At 36.9% G+C, this 19,465-nt stretch overlaps 1 protein-coding gene across 5 annotated transcripts in view; it reads left to right on the forward strand.

The window, feature by feature from the left end:
• The window catches only part of LRMDA (leucine rich melanocyte differentiation associated), a 610,700-nt gene that overhangs the window by 329,039 nt on the left and 262,196 nt on the right, over nt 1–19,465 (forward strand). For all 5 annotated transcript variants that reach the window (XM_066324132.1, XM_066324128.1, XM_066324129.1 and 2 more), the window contains exon 3: nt 12,237–12,368. In XM_066324132.1, coding sequence (XP_066180229.1) covers nt 12,237–12,368 — 132 coding nt within the window. The remainder of the gene's footprint in view (nt 1–12,236; nt 12,369–19,465) is intronic.

Below are 19,465 nucleotides of genomic sequence, written 5' to 3' on the forward strand. Positions count from 1 at the left end.
TTGCTTGCAATGTGTTAGTATCACTCATTGTTTTCCATCGTATGAGCAAGGGGAAAATAACCAAAATGAACGTTGTAGTAAACTAATAGTTTTATTTGTTTTGACCATGCATGTAGTATTTGCTTATGCAAGTGGTTACTTATGTAATCAATTTTAATGTGTGTTGCAAGACTTTAACTGAAATGCAAAACCTCCCAGTTTGACTAGGCAGATTGAATGAACAGATTATATGGAAGTACTTTGAAAATCAAAATGACATAAGAACACGCTTACCCCTGAATTCGAACTTATGTATTAAAATTTTTGCAGGATTGCCATAAGATGCAGTAGCACAAAAAGGTTGTTCAAACAATTAGTACTTAACAGCTATCATGCAAAACTGCTTGACTGAGTGTAGTGTGTGGTAATGATTCCCAAAAGCCATGGGGTGTTTCCTTGCTTTCTGCTCTTTGCAAGAGTGATTTATGAGTTTACAAGTTCCTTCCCAAACTCTATAATTGCCCTGACAGTTTCCCAGGTGGACTATATCCAAGTTGGTATAAAGCAGTACTCATTGCAGCTGGACCTTCTAATTCATCATGAGTTAGGTATAGGACTTCTTGTTCTTTTTGTCTTTATTTAGATTTCTTTTTTACCTCTTGAGAAACGCTGTGCCATGGTAATTGGTACTACATTCCCTTGAAACACCGCATATGCCTGAAAGTAGAGCAAAGCACTATTTGGTAAGACTGAACTGAAAGCTTTTCATTTTATGAATGGAAACAAGGACAAATACAAAACCTGGTCTTTGCATATACTGAGCAGATCACCTTTCCCCTTGTTGAATCCATCTCCTCTAGGGTTCCTGGTCTGAATTTCAGCAGGTTCCCCTTCAGGTCCAGGTGTCTTGGCAATTGATCTTAGTCCCACCGTCGTTTCTGGTTTAGTGCTGTCAGAAACCAGAAACTTTGGTGATCATGTTTGGGAACTGTTGGTGATTCTCTGTTTTCTGTCAACTGAGTGGCTCCTCCTTTCCCTGAACACAGCTATTTCTTCTTTCTCCCTGGCAGTGTCAAACTGGCTGCCTGCATCCCGCTCCAGCTGGACTTGTCCCTCTCTGTGGCGTTCATACCTTCTTGCTAAGTGTTACACAAGACACACATTTCACAGATGATCTGTGGTATGCTGTTGGCTCTCTAGAAACACATGAAACAGGATATAATATTAACACTGATGACAGACCCAGTAACACAGTTACTTTGTTTAAACAAGCCCATAAAGAAAGTGTTTCCCCTCTAACAGCTTTTCTGGTGTTGCAAACTTCCACTTGCATAATGTACAATTCACTGGAGATTGTGCAGGCATAAGCAAAAGAAAAAGCTGTCTCTTGCTTGTGTGTACTTGCACTTTAGAGTAAAGCACATCCATGTGGAAGATTTGCTGTCTAGCACAAGGTAGTCTCCTTGAAAGGATACTAGTTCTTCTTAATTGGCTCAGTCATGCGTAGACCTTGTATGCTTTTACCCTAAGTTTTATAGTTCTGATAATCTGTTTGCTGGCTTTTGGGACATAAATGTCTGTTGTAGTAAGGACATCTGTTACAATGGGGGTTTGAGTGCAGGAGAAACTTTGAAGAGTGAAGGTGAAAAATTGCCTTGCACTTAGACATTGTTAAAAGATTTTCAAATTATACACCGAAAGTTAAATTTTGTAAATTGTTACTAAAGTACATGTTACCTTTTTAAGGCACTAAGGGCTTGTGCATTAAGGATACTGATAAGCAAAATGTTTAGAAAGAGGATATTAAATACTGTACTGTGATTAAAAGACATTGAAGAATAACCTAAATCCTTGCTCTAGAAACATAAATGTGTAAAATATTCTCAAACAAAATTTTTAAATATATAACAAATGAGAAGCATGTATGAACAATTTTGTTGGTGTAATTGAGAAAACTCTTATTTCAGTCATCGTAAGATATGTGATTTTTGGAAGCTCACCAACAGTGGTTTACATGTTGATTCAGTTACTCATATTTGTTTGAGAAAGGGTGCAGTTTAAGTAGATTTTATTAAAAAGAAAACCCTCAAAACATTAATGCAATTGATCTCATTTCAGTACTTTATTAAATCTATTTAAATATGCATTCAAATATTTCCAAGAAATCAGACTAACTGCTTAGAAAGAGATGAATGCAGTGGCCATTAAGTTTTAATTGTCTCTAATCTCCTGCTACTATGGCAATAAAAATAAAAACTTTTAAGAGTAATATTCTATAAAGTGCATTATTTGGTAGGAATATTCTTAGCCATCAAAACCATGTAAGCAGTAAATTTTCTGCTTTTCCATAATTTGAGTAGGTAAGTCATATGCTTCTAACAGTGTTTGTGTTTTTCTTAACTGCATTTAAGAGCATTGAGAAATCTTTCTTAATATTACTGAAAGTGGAAATATCTTTTAGTTGTCTTCTCATTCTTCCCCCTTCTCAACAAATTTAATGAAAAAAAATTAAAAATCTGAAATGAATCTACTCTATCTTATTTTGCTGTACTGTTCTGAAGTATTCTGATGAGCCTGGATAAGCTGATGTGGCCTTTGGGGAGAGACACATCAAATATAGGCAGACAGCTCCTGTGTCTGGTAACAAAGACTGAGGAGGTCAAAACTATCCCAACAGGCCCGAGCAGGTCAGTCAGAGGCAAATGTTGGAAATAAGATTTGGTGGGGAGGGGAGTAAGGGGCCTGGGTCAAGTCCTGTTCAAAAAGTCAGCTTTGTCAAAAGCTTCAGTCACATTCTTACCTACAGGCAACCTCTGCTGATCCCAACTCATTAATCGAACTGGAGAGCCGTCTTGACCCTGGCTCCTTCCCTTTGAAGTGTGGTGTCCTCTGCAGCATGAGGAAATAATTTGCTGCCTGATTCAATGAGCCATCAGTAGAGCCAGCAGACCTAATGACATGTGAGAATATTAACCTCCTACCACGAAGAGCTGTGAATCTTGAGAGGCAGTCTATAATTCACCCAGCACTCCTGAGCCTTCCCTTTCTGTCTTATTCTTGCACTCACTTTCTCACTCACAGGGAGAGAGAGATCCTCTTGTCGTAAAACTTTATTTCCTTCAGTTGTGTGAGCCTTCTGAGCTGCTTGATAATGAGTTACTTTCCTTTTGCAGTTGGATGAAATTTATACTGAAATACCAGATGTCTGTCTTGCATATAATAATTTCTGTTTAAATTATGACATGGGCTACATAACTGACATCAAGGGGCTGGTAATCACAATACTTACCCAAGCAGACTATTTTGTTTCCTTATTTATTTTTCATCAGCAGAGGAAAAAAGTAAAAGCAAGAGAACAAACATGCATAACAATGTTGTTATTCTGTACAATATGTGTGTTAGCTTTCCTCAATCAAGGGAATCTTTCTGCAATCCTTTTTTTTTTTTTTTTTTTTTTTTTCCCCCTACCTAAAGGATAAAACAAGTTCTGCCTGGTGTGTTATGTGCATACACAAGGGTGTGTTCTCACCCTTTGATTCTTAAGAAAGAAATAGATTGTTGGTATAATCCCACTGCTTTAAAAGTCAGAGCTGGTTTTTCTCTTGTTGACTCCTTTAGCATTTCCATAGATTCAGGATGTAATGTCTGGTGAACTTCAGAAAGAGAGACATTGTTATTCATGTGGCTAAATAATGAGAAAAGAAAAGCAAAAAGGGCCCTGTGTGTATTTACTACTCAGCATGAAAGTGGTGGTGATTGCCAATATGTACTGTAAAATATTCAGTATAATATTCTGAGAGTTTTGTTTTGTTTTTAATGTCTTTTCATAGTGCCAATGGGCTGAATAAGGTCAGAATTTACTGATTATTGGTACAGATGGGAAACAGTATCCAACACAGCAAATCCCAGACCAAAATGGCTATTGCTGGCAACTATTTTTGCTGTAACTGTACTGACAAATTTCTCATCTTTGGTGGAAGCATTGTTTGCAAAAGCAAATGAAATTATATCAGGTGTGAACACTTATGATGGTAAAAGATATTTCTCTACTGGCAATGAAAGTCAGTGACATAGTTGTGTGGCCAAAACCTCTCTGTGGGAAATTGAGCCTGAATTCTGTCCTGTTATCATTTTGAGTTATTTTGATTGTGAGGCGTTTTTGGTTAAAACTGTTGGTGTATGGTGTGGATCTGGGTACAGACTAAGATACCATGCACAGGGGATAAAGGAGGGAATGGAGACAAAGCAGGGTAGGTAGCAGAAGGAAATAATAAATAAATGGCAGTCATAGGCTGATTAACAAGTATTACAGTGTCTGTGGTATGCACCTGTGTAGATCCCTGTCTTTAAGTTGTTCTAAAGACATTTTTTGACATCGAGGGATTTGGTATTATGTCCATTAACAATTCTCTGCTATCATGCTTGAGCAGTCTATTAGTCGTTCTCACCTCTTATGGCTGGTCACAAAGGCCAGTCCCCTTGCCTCTCTCTGCTTCATCTTTTTTATTAAGTTTATTAAAACTAGTCAGATTATACATTCTTATGGCACAGGCTGTGCTTGGTCCATTCATTATGGTTTCTTATCTTGGCAGGCAATCTGAATTGAACGGCAGCTAGTCCATTATGCACATATGAAGCCCATCACTCCTCCAGCAATGGCCAATTCATCAAACATTTATCTTTTGCCCTCTGAGCAGTGCGTCAATTTGCTTGTCAATCCTCAGCCTTGGTTGTTGTGGAAGATGGGAGAAAAATTACTTTTCTTTTCCCCCTTCCCACTGAACTCTGGTAGTTGAAATGGGCTTTACTCTACTCACTCTACTCCCCCGCTCTCTGTGGAAAAAGGGGAGGGGTCAAGTTACTATCTGAATTGCAGAGTGACAGATTGATCCAAGATACAGTAAAGCTTTCATTATGGCACTGCCTTTGCACTTGAATTTGCTCATATTTCCATTATAATACTGGTTTTTAGGGGGGTTATAAATAGGTTCTTCACTTGGCACAAGTAGCTGAAAGGAGCTTTTAAGAATAAGCACATTACAGGATTTTAGCTCTTTGTGGGATTTTTTTGTTTGTTTGCTTTTTTTAAAAGAGGTAGGGTTGTATTTTGTAAACCATGGCATGTTCTTTTGCTATTTTTAATCACTAATACTTCAATGAATTATTGCAAGCTCAGGAAATGGCAATGTTTCCTTCTTTTATTTTTAATTTTTTAATGCCATTTGTTTTATTGAGATTGAGTTCCATGTTAAGACTGGGGAAAAAGACAAAGCAATAGCCTTGCATCCAGGTTTTTCTCTTAAGTCACTGCTGTTCTTCATCAAACACTTCCAATAATTTTTAGCAGAAGGATATTTAAGTCTGTACTTAGGAATTTTAGGGAAGGGATGCATAGTTGAACTATTAGTGGTGTTTTTTCCAGAATGGCCTTTGATAAGCCATGAATATATACAGTCACTTTTTCTCTGCTTGGTAATTTTTTGTGCTGTTTGGCAAACTGTATTTTCTTGTATGATACTTGTTTGATGGCTAAGAACTCATTTTCTGATCTCTTTTTTATTATTTTGAAATATTTTGTATGGCTTATGTGAAAACAGCCTTCCCACAGGCTATAGTACACTGATTGTCATTTTATTTAAGTATAAACAAAATTATAACATTAGTATAATATAAAATCTTGGCATGTTTAATCCTGAAGATGTAATATGGAAACTTAAGCAAAAAGCAGCCTAACAGGAAGGATAAAGTTTGAGCTGTATTAATGGGATATTCTCTTGAGTAGAAATGCATTAAATATATATTGTGAAATCTGAGACTTTTAGAGGTTCATTAGAAAAGAAATTGAACCCCACCACAGTCTGATTGCTAATTTATCTCTTTTGCTTGTTGGTTTGGTTGTTTATCTTATTAGGATTTTTTGTGTTTTGGTGGTTGTTCCTGTTTGTGGTTTGTTTTTTTTTTTTTTTTATTTTAGTAGAGGCTTGGTGTGAGGGAATGGTGATTGAACGACTGAATGGTTGGCTGCAATATGTTTTGGTGAGCCCCTGAAAGCTGTAACTGGGATTTGTAGTTTATTTCACCAGGTGAATAATCCACTCTTATGGGACGTGGCTCTTATGGTTTTTTACCTTAATGTTGCAGTTTCTTTTAATTTCATTGCAAGACATCCTTCCCAAATAAATGTGCTTCACTGAGCCTCACTTGAAGGTCTGATTCACCATCTTACTGCCTGTAAGGAGTTATAAGTGACTGGGCTTCTATAGATGGATGAGATGAATCTGCATTATTGCTTTTTAGACTATACCATCATTTGAGGAACTGCTGTTTATTAGCAAAATCCCTCTCTCAAGACCTATCTGCATTTGAGTTTTATATTTGGTAGGAATGTTTGTGGAATGCTGTGAACATAACATCTACAATTCAGGAGGTCTCATCTTTTTTTGTCTGCGTGTTTATTGACTCTACTTTTGTTAGTGATTTTTTTGAGGTTATGGGGTGGGTGGTGGCTTCTAAGGGTTTAGAAGTTTGGGCTTCTTTTTTTAAGCAATGGAATTTGCTGTGTAAGGCTTAGAACAAGACTATAAAAGAACAGATGAAGATTTTGAGTTTTTGTGAATCCCCAACATTTCAATGTGCTTACATAGCTCTGGTTTAAGATTGTCGTGAAAGATGTATTCATCCCAACCTTTATTGGTAATACAGAGTCTCACATAGTCTTGTATGTTTCAGTGTACAAGAAAAGGGGAAAATCGAGGGAATGATATTTATTTTCTTGTATGTCTGGAAGTTAAGTACGACCTTTATTTGAAAAGATTCAGAAACCTATTGTAGGCCCAATTCATAACAAAAGTTTAATCTTTACCTGTTAATGTTGCTGCTTGTTCATTTCTTTTAATTTCTCTTTTGCTGATCATATTCACAGCTGTGCCTCAAGTTTTACCGTAACAGATGATTCCAGATATTTTCCATCTGCCAACAGAAAGATGGAAGTGATGCAAAATACTGCTTCTAGATAGCCTGCAAAATACTAACATTTCTTCTGGTATTAGACAAAATAAAGCATTTTTCTTGTCTTACAAATTTTGGATCTTGGAGGTTCTTCACTGTCACTAGGGTGCTTGTCTTTTCCTTCTCCTTTTCTCCTTTTCTTCTCCTTTTCTCCTGTTCCTTTACCTTTTCCTTTTTTTCCTTTTCCTTTTCCTTTTTTTCCTTTTCCTTTTTCCTCCTGTCTTGGTCCAGAAGTCATGTCAGAGCTGTCCATGAAATACTTCATTCTGTTTTGGTTTTGGTTCTCTTATCATGCAGGAAACAGTGTAAAATCACTAAGCAGATTGGCAAAAAAGAATCTTGTATTATTGAATACTGTAGAGGCCATTTTTTGGTGCTTTACTTTTATTTTTTCCACCTGATTTATTTTTCTTCTTATATATATCCCCATTTTTTATTGTGCTTTGTTTTGTTTTGGTGAGGTTAATTCAAAAGACTAGAAGTCAGGAGTTCTGGGTGTTATTTCTTGTCTCTTAGAAAATTGCTGGAGGTCACCTTCCGTTGGTCACTTAACCTCTCTCTGCTTTACTATAAAATGGAATTTTAAGCTCAGCAGATTTTTGAAAAGTAATTCATTAATGTTTTGCAAGAAAATGTTTTGTACACCTTGGCTGGCAGGTGCTGGAGAAATAGAATTTGCATTTCTATTTAAATGCTGAAATTATCTAGTGCTAAGGTTCTCATGTTGATGCTGCTCTCCTGTAATCTATTAAAACATTAAGGGCAAGGAAAAGGTATTTTAAAAAGCTCTTGTTTTGTAACAGCTCCATCTTTAACTTCTGCTAATGGCTATCTCTTGTCAACAAAGTGCAAATCAATTTCAAGGCTAAACCCTAACTCTCTCATTTGCATATTGTTAACTGCTCTCTCTTTTCCTGTTAAACAGGAGGAAAAAGTCAATTAGATATGAGGCAGCTGTCTTATTAATGAAGGGGTGGGATAAAATGTAAGGAACTCTTCTTTTGTAGCATATGCTTCTGAGCAGCTTGTTTTTCTGAACAAGGACAACTGCAGAGTACCAAGTTTTGTCTGTTGCTTGCTTGCAAGGCTTCTGCTTTTTTTCATTTATAAAATCTCATGTTTTCATTGTCAAATATTACCAAAATGAAGAGTTGCTCTTTACTTTCATTGTAACCAAATCCCTGTCAGGCCATAGGAATCACATGAAATCGTGTGGTTGACAATTACCATGCGTACACATACATAAAACCTCCAACTCTGTCATGACATTCCTTTATGATTAAAACTTTGTTATAAACCATGAATGAATTATGGAAAGGAAAGCTGGAAGAAATCATACTGATTAGCCAAAGGACTTGGATAAAATGACGTTTCTGAGACCCTTATATTCTAAAGGATTATTTACTGTCTTCTTACAGAACATCTTAAGTCGTTTTGCAGAGGGAGTCAGTTTCCTGTTTAGCGCAGTGTTTTTGTAAGCTAATGAGGGCAAAGCGTGAGCCATAGGCAATGATGCTGTGATATTAGCTGTGACAGGGAGCTTGATCATAATTATCTTAACGAGGATAGGGTTAATTACAGTGGAAACTTAAAGTTTTTTCTGTTTGAATGAGGCGGCACTGAATACGTTGTGATGTTTTGTCGGTTTGATGTGACTTTGAAAATTGCAGTGGAAATCTCTTGGCAACACTTGCTCTCCTCTGGGAGCAGAGTGTGAGCCCTGCAATGAGGTAACTGAGACGGTACCTGTGGGTGAGATAATGGGCAGCTTTCATGACATTAGAGCAGGGACAAGCAACCTGCAATCCACCTTAGTGATGTTTATTAGCCTTTTGAAAGTAAGGGAAACAACTATTTGCCACAAGCCCTTAAGTGCTGGTCGAATTGTTGTGGTAAGATTGTGTGTTGGTTTTAGTATGCTAACATGGGGAGACATTTTTTTATTTATGCAGTGAACGGTGAGAAAACAGCGCAGATTTAATTTTAGACTGGTTCTCTTTCATAGGGGATTTCCCTTTTTTTGTACTCGTCTGTTAGGTTACTTGTGCCCTTCTTCCTATGCTGTGTATATATAAGCATTCCTCTCCTCTTTTGTAATGGGTTCATAAGGAAATACTTGGTGTGCATTAATATTGCTTGCCTAACCTCATTAAAAATAAAAATGACAGTATTTTGTACTGATTTCTGTCTTAGATTCTCAAAAATGGTTTCTTTATACCAATTTACAATTGCAATCCTTTCTGATCCCCCATGTGGAGACGGGAAATTGAGGCTCATGGAAGTTATGGGACTTGAAGTTTGTACCATAAAACCAATTGTGTGGATTGTATTTAAAACTTTTACACCTTGGAGTTCAACTGCTGAGCAATATTTCCAAATATATTATGATGGTAGAGACTGTTGCATAGAATTTAGTGGGTAGTAACACTGAACGATAGCAAATACTTTTTTTCCGTTTTTATTTCTTTGCCTTGTCTTACCATTTTTGTTTTGGTGCTGTTTTTTTTTCCTCTGTTTAAGATGAAAAGAATAATTCTTGAATAGCAAAACAGCATATGGCTGTAAATTTATATTAAGGGGTACACCTTCTCTCTGTACTGTCGCAACCCCTCCCATCTCCCTGGACTCTGAATTTAGGTGATTAAATCACCAAGTGCACACTACTCTGATGACATGAAAACAGCAATTATAAGCAACCCCCTGTGTAACATGGCTCCTTTTTAACTGAGCAGCTAATAACATTACATGGCAAAAATTATCAAAACCGGACAGGTGTAAGGAGATTTGCGCACAATTTTCTCTGCCTATCTATGAAACTAGTACCCTTGTGTTCAGCCCAGGGTTGTGAAAGAAAGACTGTTTCAATAGGCAACTCCCTCTAGTGTTTCGAGACCTTTTGTCCCCCTTCATGGCTTGTCATTTTGTTTTATGCCTCCCCTGCAGCAGTTTTGGATGTGCGCTTTCTTCTCCTTGCCAGTTGCCAACCATTTGCTGATTCTCATGATAAGAGTATTATATTTGCATAACATAACTCAGGAACAATGTGTATTTTGATGCTGACACTGACCAGAGCCCAAGCAGTGTTTTTGCACAAAGGACCTATTTAACATCCCATAAGGCTCTGTGGTGCTGACAAGGAGGTGGCCTTCTCTGAACTCTTTTGGCAAGTCAAAGTCATACATTGAAATGTGAGGTTTGGAAATAATCCACTATTTATATAATAAAGAGTATTTAAGGGGAATTTGCTAAACTAGGTTTGTCAAACTGAAATGAAAACTCATAACAGCTTGATAAACTCACTGCTACTTCCTCTCAGTTTTTTGCCTTTTAAAGGTACTTGGAGGAAAGCACTGTCTAAGATGTTTGCTGCTTTCTCCTCGAATCTTGACTTTGGCAAAACCGAGTCTGTTGTGACCTTTTGCTGAAATAGCTAGCTCAATGCAGCATGCTAGCACAGCTTTTAATGGTGAACAGCTTATGTAGGCTGAATTGAAGTTTTTTCCCCAAACTGTTGGTTAAAGTCACATGCAAAATGTGTGATTGTTCCTGCAGTGATTATTTCAGTAAAATGTTTATAGTAGAGGCCGTTATTTTGTCAGCTTCAGAAATTGTAGTATCAATGCACCGTAGTGATATGCCATAGGGTATAGGTGGCAAATTTTCTTCAGGTCTGGCTGCTAAGCATCAAAATGGCATTAGTGATAGTTGTACCTGCCTTTCAAGTCAAGAGACTCGGGAGTCCTGGGACTGAATTACACTGCAGTGTTGCACAAATGTTACTTGAATATTTGTAGTTAAGTGTGCAGTACCTAGTGTAAAGGTCGCACACTTGATTTCTTTCGGTTGCTAGAGCCATCTAAGTGTGAACCATAAATGGTCTGTAAGTTCTAGCTACAGAAGCAGTATCTTGGTTTTGTTTGGTTTTGCACAGATGAATGTTAAATTGTCTTTTCTAATAATACTCGTGTTTTCCTCCAGTAATTTTACTGGTGGAACACTCTAACAGGGACCTTGACTGTACTTCGATCTTTGCCAAAAACTGGGGGAGGTGAGGAAATCCCCTCAGTATAAATGTCACTGCAAATGGAATAAATAGTATAACCTTCATCTCCCTTATTCATCACATTTTACAAAACAGCCAGGAGATACAGTGATGATCTTCCCACTGGTAGGCATAGTAGATCAGCTGTCAAGTCATGCAATCTCAGCATATCTTTAGGTGTCTGGTAGGTGAATGAGCTGTGAATGCATGTCTGTGCGTATGCTTTGTATATCGTGTGTCTTAGTTGATTAATGTGTAGGGGTTTTTCACTGTTGGAATGAGCAAGCATTAAGAATCAAGCTTGGAATAGATGCCTTAACAAGGTACTGAAATGTTTTTTTTTTTATTTATTTTTATTTTGTTGGTGAGTTTTTTTGTTGTTGTGTGTTTGGCTTTTTTTTTTTTTTTTTTTTTTTTTTTTTTCTTTTCCCCCTTTGGTACTTAGCTATGAGAGGAATGAATGCTTACAGAACCTTGTTTATTTACAAGTCATCATCTTCACTACCATGTTGTCAAATGCTCCTTTTAAAGCTGCTCTCTGCAATGTGACCTGTGGCTTGACAGTGGGACAGTAAGTTCCAAGAAGAAAGCAAATGCCTTTTCTGTCTGGAGTAATTCTGCATTTTATTTTGTAGAGAACATTTTATTTTGTTTGCAAGAACTCAAGAAGCTAATTAAGAGGTTAATTAAAAAAAGGGGGGAAGTATCCCTTCTACATTTCCTATTATTGCATGTAAGGTAACTACTAAGAAATGATACTTGAAGTTGTATTTATTATTGTTAGCAGGGTATGATATTTCTTGGCAGAAATGATGGATGACAACTTAAATTTGTGTCCAGGGAATGAAGGTGAACTGTGACAGAGTTATTTATCTTGGGAATGGAGGTTAGGGTCAGGCGAGGCTGGGTGCCTGAAGGCACAAGACATTGACAAATTCATCCTGCAGGCCCCATATCTGAAGCCTTTTGTTTTGGATCCTGGCTACTCACTAAGTGACCCGCATCCTTCATCCTGCCAGCATGTGAAGGATGTGTTGCAGTGCCAGCACTCCCCTTGCCACTAATGCTTGTCATTCACTCTTCTGACAGGCCCAAACCAAAACTATTCCCACTCCTGAAAGGGAAGGTTAAAATATTTATTTCAGCTCATAATGGCCTCCCTGATTTAGTGGAGTATCATTTTTCCTGTTGCCTTTGTCGTTTGCAGGTCACTAGAAGGACTGAAAACATTCAGTTACTTGGAAGAACTGATCTTGGACAACAATCTACTCGGAAATGACCTTCTCTTACCCAGGTTACCCCACCTCCATACCTTAACGCTCAACAAGAACCAAATATCCTTTCAAAGAAATACCTGCAAAATGTCAAATGAGTTTTATGTGTCAGCCAAATTAAAGTATGTGAAATATAGTTCATGTGCAGACAACGCATTCTCTCGTTTGGCACCTGGAATACTTCATAGTAATTTATTACAGGTCATTCATAAATGAAATGCACCATTATATCTTCCTGTTGCTCCATTTTAGTGAGAGATCTAAGTTATGGCTCTGAAGAAATCTTTTTAATAGATAAAATAGAGAAAGAAAATAATGTCAGTGCTACCCGTGTGCAGCAGTTCCTGTGTTTGCTTGGGGTTCTGTTGCAGGCTGACCTCTAGTGGAATAGAGCATGCAGTGAAACGCTATTCGGTTTTAATACTTGAAATAGCTTTTGAAGCATTAAAGTAAAGTAAGATGAAAATTATTTAAACCCATGTAATAATTTTAATGATTTTCTCTATTTTTCATGAAACTGGTAATATGCACAATTGGGTAGCTGCTGTGCAACTGCAGCTGTAAAGGCATGTCACTCTCTTCTTGATATCTCAGTTCTGTATAAAATCACATAAAATACTTTCTAAATCAAGGTCTTTATACAATAAAGTCTTTTGATGTTTGAATAAGTCCAGTTGTAACCAATCAGTCACTTCTCCATATGCCTAAAGTTAATGCCTATTTCTGTTTATTAAGAATAAATATTTCAACATTTGTCTAAATACTCTGCTGAATCAGAGCTCCTAGTCTGTAGGCTTATAGATAATGATCTGTAAAAACTAATTATCTGCAAAGTCTATGGGCGTAGACTTGATTATTCCATAATTTTCCCATACTTTGACCCAGCTGGAGATTTGAGGATGTGTAATATGTGATTTTACAGAAGTGAAGGGTGATCAAACTGTGGCCAAAAGGCCAAGTGAGGCCTGCAGAGTCTTAGAGCACAGCCTGCTAAAGCCCTGGCCTTGTAATTGCAGCGTGAGGACAAGACTGCTCAACTGCAGGCTTTTATTACAGACAGTGTAAACAGAGAGCAATTTACCTCCTACTAAAGCAAAATCCTCCTACTGAGGGGAATGAAAATAACTACAGATTCTACAATTTTTGCTCTTATTTTTGACTCTATAAATAAATAAAAATCAGCAGAGTAACTTTCTTTCTTGGAGCTGTGGAAATTTGCCAAGAGTATCTCTTGAACAGTAACAATCATTACTGTACTAGGTATTTGGCTAGGTTTATGGTTAATGCAGGGTATTTTGGGTTGGATTTGAGTAACTGCTTTTATTGTTTTGCTGTTTGCTGCCATGGTAAAATCTGAACTCGCGAAGAATGTACAAAAACGTTTTTGGTGATGCCACTTAGAAACCATGAAGTGTAACTTTGGCCGTAAGACCAAAAAACATGTAAGTATATTTGTCCTAGGAGCGGCAGTCCAGGAGGAGTTTTGCACTTACCAAAAAGAGGGCAGAGGTACTGAATATTAATTCAGTGAACAAAATCAGAGGGGAAAAAAATATCCTGTCAGTAGAAATCTTTAAAGAATTTCTGCTGGTCTCATAGACAGACTAAAATAGTATTCTCAAGTGAGTAAGCTCTCAAAGCCAGTGATAACATGGTAAGAAGGATTTGATCTATCCTGGGATTTTTTTTTTTAATTCAATCTAAAAACTTGAAGTTAGAGCTTTGACAGTATTGAGCTACCCAGGTTATAGAAATAATATATACATTTTGTAGTATGCTACAAATAATATAATAGAGGAGTTGCAGAAATACTTGTAAAACACTTACTGTATATAAACTACCCAGAGAAGAAAAATTAACTGCTGTCCATCATTAACATCCTGAGCCCTGGGGAGTAGTGCTCTTTTGTAGGGAGGATACATCAGTCTATAGAAGCAGAGAGACCTTCCAGATTCCTCTCCTCAGTGTTAATGCTGTGTTTAAAAAAGGTGTTATTTGTACTTGAATCACTTCTTTTAATGAAATATTTCTCTATAGAATTCTTTGAAAATGTTAAGAAAAAAAATGTACATTTAATCGAATAATGAAATACATAACAGGAAAGATTGTTCAGTATATGACAGTAGCACTACATAAAGGACACAAGTGAGCAAAGAACACTGATCTGAAATAAAAGTTCAGTAGATGGAATATTGCCATGTATACATAAATATTTACAGAGAGAGAGTGAGAGAAAAATAAAAATAAACAAAAAGCAAAACTGACCCCTTTGAAAATTGGAATAACATGTAAACTTTAGAACACATATGAGAACTTTCCTGAGTATCTCTTAATATAACTGTATTTTTCTCTCCTTTTATTCTGGCTTCATTTTGACCCATATCCTGTTTCGATAGTTCTGATAAGAGCTTTCTACTCCTTTTGCATGGTTCACTTATTGTGTGGCATTGTATGTGTAAATAACATTTGGGTCCTGTTAACATAATGTCTGGGTACTGTACAAATGTGAAAGCTTATCTCTAAATCAGGCAAAGACTTAGAAGAATCACCTGGTATTTTTTTCTTCTGGTTGCGTATTTCAAGTACAGTCAGGCCGCTACCAATTTTTTTGCAAGAAGTGGAAGAAGCAAACTAAAATACTGCAACCAAAAACGTTTTATTGCTCAACTTCTCTGTAATGTATAATCTGTTTAAAAATCCTTTAAGATGCAGTCTATATAACAAAAACATCTAAAGGTGAGTCCTCAACACTGTGCAGGGAACGATTATGTATCTTACATGCTTTATTTAATGTGTGGTTATTTTTTAAAAAGTCTGATTTACTTTGGAAAACATATCTTAGTTTCTTTCTTGCACACAGGAGACAGCAGAAAGCACAGATCAGGATGGATTGGGTGGATGGGAAGTTGCTTTTAGAGGAGAACTTATGACTGCAGTCACCTGTGCTTGTAATGGGAAGCCTCATTTCTCCTTTCACATGTGTTGACCAGATACTAAGAATCAGTCAGGAAACTTCTAAATAGATTTACTTCTTTGTGTGTGTTATAGCAGTGTGAGGTTTTGTGGCTTTTCACTGTACTGGTCTTGACCAGTATGGAACAATATAGTATGGACATTTCAACTTCCTTTATATTTTGATCTTTATAATCTCTAATAATTACAGATTTGCTTAACTCTGAAACTATAGATTGTAATTTATTTTGCCTCTGTGCTTGTTCCTCCATTGTCCTTAAGTGCCTGAGGACACAGAAGTCCCAGTCTGACCAGAATCTCGTTATATTAAGTGCGGAAGACTTGATGTTTAGATTGAGTGAATACATTAAAGACACTAATTGTCTCCTGTTACTCATAGTTCCCCATTCCCTCTAAGCAGACAGCTGAAGTGGTGCAGAACTCTTCCCGCATAGGCTTCTGAGTTCTCCACACCATAACTGTGGATTTAGTGAAATCTGTGTGGCTTGTTAGAGAACTGCTGTGCCTAATGAGTCAAGAATCTTTCTTCTAGAACCTGAAGTAAAAATTAAGTCATGTGAATGCCATCATGGAAGAGAGAAGTAGTCTTCCATATATCTATGGAAGACAGAAGTAGTCCACAGTGATTCCTTATGCTGTTCTACAGCAGTGCTTGCAGGAGTTGAACTGCAGATATCAGAACTTTTAAAAAAACTGTGAGCTGCTACTTTATTTTTATCTTTGTGGTGCCTTGTTACTTAATAACATTGAAATGTGGTCTTCAAATCTGCAGCCTTGGAACCATGGGGATTCTAAAATGCCTGTAAAAGCACTGGAAACTCCAGCTACATGAAAAAAACCTAATGCTGCTCCAGTAGTCAGAATGGGATTTTTTCTCCATATATTCAGTATGCAGGAAGCTCTCCATGAGCTATATGGACTTAGTTAATTACCATCCACTTTGCACCTTTTCTTTTCTTGAGCAAAGTAGTTTCAAAGTCAGTGAACAAGGCCTTATCTCAAGGTCCTATCTCCCTACCAGGCAGGGTTCAAGCCAGAGTGTGGCATACAAATGACTGTGACATCCTGTTGCACACAGAGAAGAGGGAAATGTATACTTGCATATTGCAAGCTATTTCTGTGGTTATCCAACCTTGAAGACCTAGCACATTCTAATGGAAAAGCGTTCAGGTGGCAAAGATCTTTTCATTCTGCATTCAGAGGAGAATTGCTAACTTCTGATTCAAGGCTATTTGTGTGTGGAACAGCTAGTGATTGCTACATCATGTTTGTGATAAATTTAATTGAAGCAAATGTTTCAGCTGGGAATAAATATGGGTACTTTTATCACATTTATGACTCTGGTAGAAGTGTTATTCAGCTGTTTTAATGTTAGGTTGATTGCAGCAAGTGCTTGACAGATGATTAGTTGACAGAAAACTTTTGAATGACAGTTTTGGGTCTTTCTATGTCATGGTCTGGAATTCTGCATGATATTCCTGATATTTTCATGTACATATTTCAGAAATATTTTGAATGTATGCTGATTGCTCTTTACTGCATCTCTTTGCCTCCAAGAACTTCCAAAAACTGTAGTCAATGAATTTCATTAACAAGGAAAGTTCTCCTGCAGCTCTTCTGGGGAAGTGGAATGACTTCTTGAAACATGATGGTGGAGCAACTTGGAAAGCACTGAGAGACAGAACAACAGAGGTTACTTTTCTGTATTTGAATGTATGACTAGTAAAAAGAATTGCTAGCAGACAAAAAGTTTACAGAAAGAAATCCCAGATTCTCTTGCATATGTCAAATTATATGTAAAAAGTAATTATATGGTGAGATAGGAAATGTATAAGTTTTTTAGACGGAATAAATCAATTTAGAAACTTTAGCATAGACTATGTTTCTGCATGGGTTTGACCTGTAGCTTTTCCTGAGAACAAGCAGGAATATGGTTATACCAAGAATGCTGATAAGGAAGGAAGAAATGCTGTGGTGTTTGGGGATGGCCAGCATTAGTGCTCAGTACTTAAAACAGCTGACCCATATATTACTCCCATAAAGGATTCATGCAGTGTCTCTGCCCTGGAAATAAACAGAAAAGACACAGCTAAAGAGATTCTTGAGAATACCAAAGTCTGGAATAGGGAAACTTATGCAGAAGTTTCTGTGTGAGTCCTCTCAATCTCTTAGAAGTGTAACGGAGCAGTCTTTTACTATGCCTGCTGTCAAAAGACACAGCTTAGCATCAAAATGACTGTCCCTGCTTGTGAGGTTCTCCTAAAATTGGCTAAGTCAAGTGGCACTATCCACTCAGAGTTTGCAACTTTGTCCTTGTGCAAACATAATATTCCCTGGGAATTAATCTTTGAATGGCTTGAAAGGGGATGTAGTCCTGACTAGTCACTAGGATTTTAGTCCAGGCTGTAGGATTTTCTACAAAACAAAAACACTACTAGCTTGCACAGATAGTTGATTCTTAGCCAGAGAAAGAGGCATCATTTGCTTTGGGCTTTTGCTTGTTCTTTCTGCCTTTGAGAGAACCTCAAAAACAGTGGTATTGAGTATGAGAGAGAGAGTGAAAATAGACAAGCCAGAACATGCCTATTTTTAGGATATTTTTGGTTCCATGAAACTTGCAAGAAATTCTATTGCTCTGCAGCTAAACTGGACCCATCATTGACCTGTAATTTTCCAAATAATTCTGTAACTGCGGTCTCAGTGTTGCTGGCAGCATTTGTCTTTCTGAGCACAAAATCTGGTGATAAGAGAAAATGTGGTTATGTATGCCTGTGTGTATTTCTGCTTGTGAAAAGTCTGAATATGCACGTGTGATAGGCACATAGTAACAGTCTGAAGGAGCTTTAAAAAGTTCATCTGTGAGAGATAGCCAGTTCTTTTAAAAATTTTCCTAATTTAAAACTGAGAACAGTGCAAGAAATCAGCATTGTCCCTAGATGTGGACGAAATTTTAAAGTACGTCCAGCGTGTTTCTGTTAACTGTTCCTGCAGACCAAGTTACATTTTTGGAGGGAACCATTGTTGTATAATTCCTGAGACTATTATAGCTTGTGAACTGTAGAGCTGATGATTTAAAAATTTTTATTGTTACCATTTTTTTGTTTGATGTCTGTTAGAAAGAGAGGCAATAATAGATTGGTAATGTTGGACTTGAATTAGGAGATGGATTACTACACTAAGGCTTTTTAATTATCACAACAGCAATACTTTAAACCGTTTTTCAAACAGTAGGCTATAGTGTTAGTGTTGGCATCACTGTTTCATATTCACTTGGTGATCAGTGACACTGACTTTAGGCAGATCAATCCAGAGCTATTTTTACAGAGCTCTGAATAAATAAATGCATTCTCACTAGCACTGTCCACTGATTTAATTGTAGGTTTTCTGTTTTGGAGAGAATGGAGCTGAAATTTGTCTTAGAAATGGCGCAGCAGGATTTTGCAGCTCTTTGGTTCTGATTGCACCAATATGGCACTCCTTGGACTGCAACAATAAACCATAAAAAGGAGGCTGGCAATAAAATTTCAGAGTTGCTCTGGTTTTCTCTCTCCATATTTTCCTAGCATTTTTTTAGAAAGACATAATGCTTTTGGTGGCATCATATAGTTCCAGTATTGTGATTTAAATAAGTATTTGACATGCTAATTAACTAAACACTGCACCACAAGTGCACCATGACTTATGAGTCATCTCTGAGAATTACTTTATCATGAGAATTTTAACAGGATATCGTTCATTTTTTCCTACGTGCTTTGTAAAAATTAATTGTGGTGTTTGGTGAATGGGGCTTCTTGGAAAATCAATCAGTATCTTGCATTTTGTTTTTAAGAAGGATAAGAAAAGATATATAATCCTAAAGAACAGAAAAAATAAATAATTTATTTACGCTATAAATAAATAACTGCTGATTCTCTTGCATGAGATACTTTCTAGAGAGTGTTTTTGCATCTGAAAATAAATGCTCGGGGTTTAGATATGAGATATTAGAGTCTAGACACTAACTTCAAAATTTGGGAGATTTAGATTTTTGAAGTACAGATTATCAACTCCTGTTATTTACCTAAAAATCTTGGTGAATATGCAGTCTCTCCCTTTTGCTTTCCATAGGATTTTGAGGTGTAGTCTTACACTTTTTGCATATCTAAGCTGACACTGCTCTTCATTACATTTCTAATTACATCTTGATATT

The sequence above is a fragment of the Sylvia atricapilla genome, chromosome 8, assembly GCF_009819655.1.
Source record: "Sylvia atricapilla isolate bSylAtr1 chromosome 8, bSylAtr1.pri, whole genome shotgun sequence".
NCBI classification, from domain to species: domain Eukaryota; kingdom Metazoa; phylum Chordata; class Aves; order Passeriformes; family Sylviidae; genus Sylvia; species Sylvia atricapilla.